At 32.1% G+C, this 9,984-nt stretch overlaps 2 protein-coding genes across 3 annotated transcripts; one reads left to right on the top strand and one right to left on the bottom strand.

The window, feature by feature from the left end:
* Positions 1-369: 369 nt before the first annotated feature.
* LOC139094812 (sensory neuron membrane protein 1-like) lies at positions 370-4,731 on the bottom strand. 2 transcript variants are annotated; one of them, XM_070645989.1, is made up of 12 exons: positions 4,235-4,731; positions 3,958-4,145; positions 3,775-3,897; positions 2,873-2,907; positions 2,607-2,754; positions 2,305-2,556; positions 2,079-2,227; positions 1,647-1,791; positions 1,359-1,432; positions 1,165-1,297; positions 720-898; positions 370-661 (listed from the first exon to the last, which is right to left on the bottom strand). In XM_070645989.1, exons 2-12 carry the CDS (start codon positions 4,084-4,086, stop codon positions 478-480), a joined length of 1,551 nt encoding a protein of 516 aa, XP_070502090.1. In that variant the 5' UTR covers positions 4,087-4,145; positions 4,235-4,731; the 3' UTR covers positions 370-477. The 2 variants fall into 2 exon arrangements, with proteins under 2 accessions (XP_070502090.1, XP_070502092.1); XM_070645991.1 differs by having other exon boundaries at positions 3,958-4,731.
* An 831-nt stretch (positions 4,732-5,562) lies between these two features.
* LOC139095069 (odorant receptor 82a-like) lies at positions 5,563-9,223 on the top strand. The gene is made up of 5 exons (XM_070646317.1): positions 5,563-5,860; positions 5,922-6,199; positions 6,254-6,751; positions 7,787-7,903; positions 9,215-9,223. The coding sequence occupies exons 1-5, from the start codon at positions 5,563-5,565 to the stop codon at positions 9,221-9,223; spliced, it is 1,200 nt and encodes a 399-aa protein (XP_070502418.1).
* Positions 9,224-9,984: the final 761 nt, after the last annotated feature.

Raw genomic sequence — 9,984 nt, 5'->3', positions numbered from 1 at the left:
GATTTGCAACAATCGGTTAACCAATCCAAAATCCGGCACTACCGCTTCGTTTAGCATTCGAAGCATCGGTTTGCCCGATTTGCAACAATCGGTTAACCAATCCAAAATCCGGCACTACGTCGGCATGAGTCTGCCATTCAAACAGGTATCACTCCAGCCCCCGATGTAGCCCTATATACCACGCCAAATCACATAGTTTAAGACCCTTTACAATTTAAATGTCAAGCATTACAGCTAAAACAATCAAAGCTTGAATCCCAAAACACGAAAGAAAATTGATGCTTTACTTATTCATTACATCAAATGCCAACAAGTGTTTCACCCAATCCATCATCGCTTCAATCATTCATATAGACTAAAAATTATACGTTTAAGTTCCATTCGATATTCTTCCTTTATTTCCATGTCTCAAGCTATCATACACGTAAGGTCTCACAATTTAAAATGAGCAACAGTTCTTTAAAATTGATTGACATTTTAATACTTTAATGCACCAGTTCTTGGCTGAAGATTCACACCTGCCAGTGGATTATCGATTACCGGTGGTCCACTTACTTTTGTGCCTGATGAATTTTGGAATCTTTGATAAGCAGCTATGAATAATCCAATGATTCCGAGAATTATTCCTGAATATTTTATGATTGAAATAATTGTTTGGAATCTGGAATTAAGTTCAATTAAGCATTTGTTGAAGGCAATGAACTGGCAGTCATGCTTACAAATATATTCCATAACGCATAACGTTCGTTATTTTTGCTGGTAAATCTAAAGATTCTTCAATCCAAAATATTGGAACTATAGCAGGTTCCATGTTAGCCATTAGGTCAAAATCTGGAATTTTCTCAATTTGCAATGCAAATTGTATTCGATTTTTGACAGATACTGGGGAGCCTGATTGCTTTGAAATGATAAAGGAAAATAATTCGATTATTACTTGATATTTAAGATGAAAGCTGATTTATCCCAAAATACACGGAATTGAAATTACAAATAATCTGGTCCAAGATCAGCGTCAACTTGACTTCAATCCAGATTCGATGAAATCCGTACTCAGGCCAGAGTCAAGTCGACCTTGAGCTGGACATCAAACCTTTTTACGTCAAATGCTTTCCGGATGTACTAATTGACTACCCTTCAATTGATTAATTCATCTAAATTTCTTACCATTTCAAACTGCAAAAAGTTATCATGGAGTTTCTTAACAGGTTTCAATCCATCAACACCCTTTAGTAAGTTTCTGTCAGCATCGAGAAAATGAGGCTTAGAAATTATCATCGGAACACCCATGCATGCATAGCTGAAATATTACAACAATATTAATTCTGAATTGCATCAAATTCTATGCAGGAAGCTCATACTTATCAACAGTTCCTTTTGGTGGACATTTTTCTGGATCTCCATCACGACAGAAGCAATGCTGTGAGGGATCGCTCTGAAATTTTAAATTTTAATTATTACTCCTTAAATAAACTTACAGTTACGCTAGAAAAACAACTTCCAATTGCGTCAATTTACTTTAAAAAGTTCAAATTAGCTTTTCCATCAATAATTTTTTGACTAATTATACCTTACTCATGAATTAGTAAACTATTTATAACTGTAACCTAAGGATTACATTTAATCGATTTCAGACAAATGTTAATTACCTTAAAATCACCAAATTGTATGTTATACACTGATGTAGGAACACTGTTATATGATGCTTCATTTTTATAAGCGGGTCCAATTGATCGGCAGAAAATCGGTGAAAATGAGTAGAAAATGTCCTTTTTCTTGTGGAAAGGGGCGAAGCTGAATGTTTTGGATTGAAAATTGACTTGATATTTTAATAATAAGGAACAGAAATAGCAAAAAATTGGTAAATCGATCGAAAATCCGGCCCAAGGCAGACATGAGTCTGGTTTGGTGAATCGGGCTTTGATTTAAATTCGTGGCGGATTTTGGATCGATTAACCGACTTGTGCTATTCGTGGATTAGAGAAGAAAGCAGTTTGCTTTAGCTTCAGGCTTGCCTCCGAAAGACAAGCTTTAAACATTCTTGAATTTCAACTAAATACGTCATCAAAACTATTACTTACATTGTTCCATCAGTTCCTTTAATTTTCCCACATTCACCTTTAAATACCTTCGATACTTCACTATCCTCAAACGTCATTACTTCCCCAACTTTTCTCACATCCTTAACGCCACGATAAACTTTGTATTTACCCAAACTTGTTCCGTTTGTCTGTTCAAATTAGTAAAATTTAAAGCATATGTCAAACTTTGAATAATTAATTGAGTTTAAAGTCATGTTTGACTTACCACTCCAAACAATGAAATCGAAAAGTATGTGTCATTAATTTTATTGATGTTCTTTTCGCTCAATATTTGAGGACATACGATGCTTGCTTCAAGTTCTTCACGATTACAGTCAACTCCAACACCATGGAAAAGGAGATCCATTGCTTTTGTTGTTAGAAATGGCGTTCCTTGAGGTTCAAAAATTTGTTGGAATGCTTGAATGACGATCCCTAGCAGTCCAGGCCGGTCGCGTTGTGCAGCTATTAAGCCACCCTGTAATTAAGGTAGTTTTAGTGCATCAAATAAATCAAACAAATGTTTACCATCAACATCATATGAGGAACTGTCACCACTTCATCTCCTGTTAATCCATGCGTTAGATCAGGTCGAAATTTGTAAGTATTGATTAGATCGAAGGTCACTGAATCCTCATTATCGTCTTCACTAATGACTTTCTTGCTCTTCCACTCACTATGAATAATTCATGGAAATTGATATCAATAGTGTAATAGAAATTGAGTTTAATTTAATTTGATAGCTTTAATTAATTTGATCATTTAATGAATTAAATTGTTTATGAGTAACTTACTCGAACACATAAGGACCAATTTGTTGGAGTCGAGGCTAACAAGCAAAATAATAATAATTTTAGTTATTTTTTGGAACTTTTAATCTTTCATTTCCGATTCAATTCTGATTTTCAATCAAATGATGAAATTTGTAGGAAATAAGAGATTTAGACATGTCGATAAAATCTAAAAGTAAATCGTTTTAAAGTTTGATTTCAATTTGAACTTGAATTTATTCCAATTATGATATTCAATTCAAGCAATTAGTTGTTGATTAGATTAATGGTTTTGGGATCCTTAAATCCTTTAATAAATAAGATTGATTTGGAATTCTTAATTAATTTCAAAATTAAATTTTTAAATCTGTGTCAATGCTTTAACGTCACGAGTGACACAAATTAAGAAACCTTTGCCACAGAGCTTTTAGGACTCCGTAAAAGCTATCTTGAAGTAGACCCAAGAGCTCATGGGATTACTGTGTGAGCAACGATGCAAAAGTGTTGGGAATTAGAAACTGACATATGTTATCTAAAGACAGATCCAGCTTTCGACAAACATTAAATGAGATAATAAGTAAAGCTATTTTATTTGCACCAAATGGAAGCTGCTACCGTGTGGCATACATGTGACTCCCCAAGCATTAAAGAGCTATGTCACATCTTTAAAAGCTCCTTTTAACCAGCACCAGAAACCAGTTCAATAGCTTCTTTAACATTCAAAATTCACAGTGGATCAATAGGCACTAAACATCATCAAAAAACTCCCTGTTGAAGCCTTCTTCATATTTGTGGTGCGAGAATGCTAGACGTTAAACCAAATATCTAGTCTGATACACAATCTTTCACTTAATTTGAATAGATCTCTACTGACACGGTATCTTGCACTTACACAGACATTCTACCCAAACAAAAAATCAGTTTACCTTTTTGCCTTCAACAACCTCCATCGGATTTGTGATGTTAAATATGTAAACCATGAAGGTTAACGGAAATGGTGTCTTTTCCCACAGTTTTCGCATATCACTTCCCGGTTTCAGATTTAAACCCTGAATATTTTGAATGCAAAAATTATTTTGATGAATAAATTAAATTTTTTGAGTATCCACCTTTAAATTCGACTCAATTAACGTCGGTGCTAAATAAAATCCAACAACAGAAGCAAGGACAGTGATCAAAACAGAAATTATTGCAATAGTCTTGTAGCTATATCTCATCAGAAATCCTAAACCAGCCATTATCACTGCACTTTACTCCTCTTATGGTGTAACCGACTGAAAATCTCCAAAAGAACTAACTATGAATGAATTAAAAACCATTAATTTAAATGTTCAGCCGTCCATTTGATGGGAAAATGACCACGAATTTTTATTTAAAATTACTCACAGATAATATTCTTGTTTAATTGTAGTGTAATTAGATGGATAAACTTTTTATTTGTGTGTATGAGTGGGTGAACATTAGCTGATTATGATTCGGGTATATTTGGTTTGGTAATCAAGAGATGGCGACAGTGATCGAATATTTAGTTTGTTTTTTATTGAATTTTTGATGGTTTATCCAGACATGATAAAGATATTTGAGTAAAGTTGATAAGTTCAATACTAATATGCAAATAATAAGGTTCGGCAAAGATCCGCAGTCCTGGATTTTATCAGTTTTAGATACGCAGTCTTTCAGATTTCAGCTGGACCTTATGATTTAGTTCGTTCAGTTCTGTAGACTGTCAGTATCGGAAAAACATTACCGAATAACAAAATTGAAATTTGCAGCTAAAATTTGTATTAAATTTCTATGTCCGATCGTATCTATCCAAAATCTCAACGATGTCTAATTTCAATTCTTTCCTCTACGTTCTCTTGACTTTGAGAACCAAATGAGAGCTTACCACAAACTGGTCAAATGCATGTTAATTCATGCTTATTTAGCAATTCAAACTGTTATTACTATTCTGAGTATGTACTTTTTTTTGAAGACGGCATTATCTAACGACGTATTATTTTGCAAAAACAAAAATATTATTAATCATGGACATTCATCACGTCTACATTGAATTGTTCCAATTTGGGGGCAGTTCACAACTTTTAGACCTCCATCTCCCGTCCTCGTTTATACAAATTATCAAATTCTTAAATTAATGCTTCGTTAAAGCTGTTACATAATCCTTGACTCTTTCCCCCTCCCTTCTAAAATTAGTGAACGTAATATGTGAACGTGATAAGTAATTCTCATGAAATAAAAATGAAGGAAAATTAAACCGGAGTGGGCAAAAGACAGTTATAACTTGTCATTAATATGACATTAATTTGGATTTAACTAGGTTTTAAAGATTTTTAAAGTTATAATGTATGTTTGTCCACTAGAGATGAATATGAATTTTTAGAAAATATTTGATAAAACTATTACTTACTGACTTACTTTGCTTGCCGTACAGGTCAATTGAGATCCATGACCTCTCTTAGTGGTCGCCTGAATCTATTAGGCAGTTGATGAATTGGATAAGTAATTTTCCGATCTTATTTTCATCTTTCTAACTAGAATTCTCTATCTTCTTCTTATATTTGACAATAAAAAAATTATATATTAAATTCAAATTTAAAAATTGTGAGAATTTATCAATAATTTTCTCCTTTTTCCAGTTATTAAGCTATTAAATTTTTTTCTGTAAATTTAGTTTTCAATTACAGTTCTTAAAAAAAGGTTTATAATTTGAAATGGATGTCTTTAAAATAGAAAAGGAAATTTTGAAATTATGTGGAATTGAAAGATATCCATCAAAACAAAAGAAACATGTTAGAGATGCACTCATGATTTGGCATCATGCTGTTATGATTTATGGCATTTTTGCATCGATTTCTTATATTTTATCAGCAAATGATATCCTTGGAATTGCTGAAAGTGTGTCAGCAGGAGGTACAGTTCTATTTATGTTGATTAAGTTTTCAGTATTTTGCGGACGGTCTGATGAATTATTTGGATTTATGGATGAAATTGAGCAACTTAATGAAAAGTGTAAGAAAGCTGATTCCTTTTCAAGTTTGAATCTCAAATATGAGAAAATGATTAATTTTAGATACGGACCTCCCAAATTCTAAGGAAATTCTGTCGAATGCCAACAAACTCTTAACAAAAATCATGACTCCAATAAAATTTGGATGCATTGTCACTCCAATATTTTACATTTTGAAGCCACTGTCGAGTGATGTTTTTAATTACCTCATCTATGATATTCAGCCATCCTGTAAAACTCTATTAAAAGTAAAATACTTCTACAATGTGACACAATCCCCAACATATGAGCTTACATATCTGTTCGAAACTTACGAGACATGCTTAAGTTGTTTTCTTATTGTGAGTATTTATTGTTAGTCTACAACAGCTGATCCTTAATTTGACTTTAATCAGTATGCGACGAGTTCAATTTTCAGCAACTTTTGCCTCAACATCAATGCTCATTTTGAAATTCTTCGTAATTCAATCAATAATATGAAAATTGATGAATTTGTCAAATATCACGTTGAAATTTTGGAGATAACATACAAGCTCAACTCATTCTACAGACCATTGATCTTAGCACAATATTCTATCGGAATAGTCCTTTTTGCTGTATTAGGACTTAGTGTTGTTGCTGCTGACAACTGGTTACAAAATCTGATTCCGATTTTTCACACTTACGGAGCTTTGATTTACGTCGCTGTGTTTTCGTATGTAAGTCAGAAAATCATGGACTCTTCTGAAGCACTTTGTGATGAAGCATACAATATTGATAAGGATTACTTAATGGTCATCATGATTGCTCAGAAGAAGTTGAGATTCACGACTGGATTCTTTGAAGTATCTTTTGACACTTACAGCATTATGTTGAGTCGATCGTGGTCATTTATTGCTTTATTGAACTCATTTGTATGAGAATATTTCATAAAATGTGTCTGAATGTAAATTTGCAAATGGAAAAAATGTAATTTTAGAATAAATAGCACAAAATAAAAATGAAAATACAAGGACATTTTCGTATATACGGAATAATAACTTCATATGGCTTAATTAAGCATAACTAATTAGCTAAACGAGAGCGAATGTGGAGACTGATTATGATTTTTCGTTTTTGAGATTCTGAAATCCCGAAAATTTCAATCCTAATCTCGAAAATTTATCGGAACCGGGATTTTGAGAAAGCTTAAGACTGGCACTAAAGGTTTATAGAAAGATTTTAATTAAATAAAGTATAATTATTACACCTACTGAATGAAATTAATAAATTACGCAAATACCAAAAAAGAAGAAATTTTTAATTTAATTCAAAGTTAATCGTTGTGAGAATAAATCGTATCCTTCATCATTACTTCCATTTAATAACTAAATTATGTCCTTTTTGTAATTTAGTTTTCAATCAGAGTTCCTATTAAGAGGTTCATCATTTGAAATGGAAGTCTTTAAATTAGAAAAGGAAATTTTGAAATATTGTGGAATCGAAAGACTTCCAACAAAACGCATGAAATATATTTACGATGCACTTATGATTTGGAATTGCGCGGCCATATTTTACTGCATTTTTTCGTCATTTTTATACATTTTTGTAACAAGAGACATCCTCAACATAGCTGAAAGTATGTCAACATCAACAACAGCTTTTATTATGTTAATTAAGTATGGAGTGTTTTGCAGACGAACAAGTGAAATATATGAATATATGGACGAAGTAGACAAGCTGAATGAAATTTGTAATTTTTTTTAATTTCCTTAATCGTCAAAATAATCAAATGCTAAATTTATTTAGACAAGGATCTCCCTAATGCCAAAGAAATCATCTCGAATGCTAAGAAATTGTCAGTAAAAATCATGACTCCAATAAAATTGGCATGCATTGTCGTTCCAATATTTTACATTATGAAGCCACTGTCAATTGATGTGTTTAATTACTTTATCTATAATACTCAGCCATATCGTGGAGTTCCACTAAAGGCTAGGTTCATTTACGATGAAACTAAATCGCCAGCATATGAGCTTACATTTCTACTTCAAGTTTACGCAACCGTAACAGTTTCTGGTATTATTGTAAGTATTTTGAGATTCTCATTACTTAAAGAATTGACTTGCAATCATCCAACAGTTTGGTATAAGCTCAATTTTCACCACCTTTTGCCTCAACATCAGCGCTCATTTTGAAATTCTTCGTAATTCAATAAATGACTTGAAAATTAATGAATTCGTCGTCTATCATATAAAATTGATAGAACTAACAAACAAATTCAACTCCATCTGGAAGCCAATGATATTTGCAACATTTTTCATTGGAACAGCCCTTTTTGTTGTACTAGGAGTAAGTGTCATAGCTGCTGACAGTTCATTACAAAATCTCACTCCAATTTTACATGCTCCTGGAGCACTCGTTTATGTTGCTGTATATTCATATGGGAGTCAAAGGATTATGGACTCATCTGAAGCTCTTTGTGATGAAGCTTACAATATTGATAAGGATTATTTAATGGTCATCATGATTGCTCAGAAGAAGTTGAGATTCACGACTGGATTCTTTGAGGTTTCTTTTGACACTTATAGCATCATGTTGAGTCGATCATGGTCATTTATCACTCTGTTGAATTCATTTATTTAAAGGTTGTTCTTTTACTGACTGTAGTTCCTGTATTTAAATTATCTTAAGCAATTTCACATTGATTGGCAAGCAAAAAAGACAAAAATTTGAATAAAAGGATTTAATTAATCTATTAAACTCTTGAATAAGCAATCGTTAATTTGAATTTTAAACATGAACGAAGATTCATTTCATTAAAATCATGAATAAAAGACTACCTAATTGATTCTTTAAACTGCTTTAAACATTAATTCTGAGAAGATCTCTGTCATTAGGACAAATCTCATCAATTAATTGCATCATTAAAATGGATATTTTCCGAAAAAAAAAAGTAATTAAAACGAGATTATACTTGGAAGCAGAGGGCGAAGCCGACTCATTTTTAGCTCGCTATAGCCAGCTAAAAATCGGCTAAACCTTAGCTGGCTTTAGCCGACTAACGGTTTTCGTTGTTTTCTTTTAGCTGGCTATAGCTGGCTAAACGCATATTAGCCGGCTAAAACCGCAGCTATAGCCGGCTAAAAAGAGCATTTTTGCCTTGTGAATTTCATACAAAAAAATTCAAACTTTTTCTTTTTTAGCTGCATAAGTTCGAGACTCAGATTTATTTTTTTCTTCTTTTTTAACGCTAAAAAGTTTAAATTTATGAAAAATTATTATTTTTTGGTATTCAATTCATAAATTTCAAGTATCTGAAGTAAAAACTTATTCAAAACTAAAATAAATCATAATTAATCAGTTCATTATAATGTTTTAATATCATAATCCTTTAGGAAAGTTAAATTAATGTCCAAAAGTTTAAAATTTCATATTTTTGGCAGTAAATTTTCATTTTCTCCAAAAGATATGTTGAGAAATACAGGAAATTGTAATTATAGATAAGGAACTACTATGTAAAATGCTAAACTTCAATTTTAGTGAACTACCTAATCATAAGGATTTATTTCCATTTTGAATGAGTATTCTTTTCAGATACTTGAAATTTACGTATTAAATACCAAAAAATTAAAAATTTAAATTTTTTAGTGCAAAAAAAAAGAGAAAAAAAAATTTGAGACTCGAACTTATGCGGCTAAAAAGAAAAAAATTTAAATTTTTGTATGAAATTTCATTAAACTTCACAAGACAAAAGTTCTCTTTTTAGCCGGCTTTAGCTACGCTTTTAGCCGGCTAAAGAGGAGTTTAGCCAGCTAAAGCCAGCTAACGAAAATTCACGAAATTTTTTAGCCGGCTAAAGCCGTCTTTAGCTGATCTTAGCCGACTATAGCGAGCTAAGCTCGGCTTCGCCCTCTGCTTGGAAGTATGAGTAGAAACCAAGTAGAAGAGTCCATGAAAATGAACAACGTGTCGCAGATGCTCAATGTATTAAAAAGCAGGTGATCATTGCTATTTAATCATGTAATTAATCATATAATTCAACTAATTTCAAGGTATTTAAATGGAAAATTGTCTAATTTAGTTTTCATCGGAAGTTTATCACAATAAGATTAGAAATCAGAATGCAGGTCTTTAAGTCACAATTGAAAATATACAAATATTGTGA

Source organism: Chironomus tepperi, unplaced genomic scaffold, assembly GCF_022539635.2.
Source record: "Chironomus tepperi strain 1889 unplaced genomic scaffold, CSIRO-AGI_Ctep_v1 contig_359, whole genome shotgun sequence".
NCBI lineage: Eukaryota > Metazoa > Arthropoda > Insecta > Diptera > Chironomidae > Chironomus > Chironomus tepperi.
Note: the sequence above shows the minus strand (reverse complement) of the source record. Positions and strands in the feature narration are given on the sequence as shown.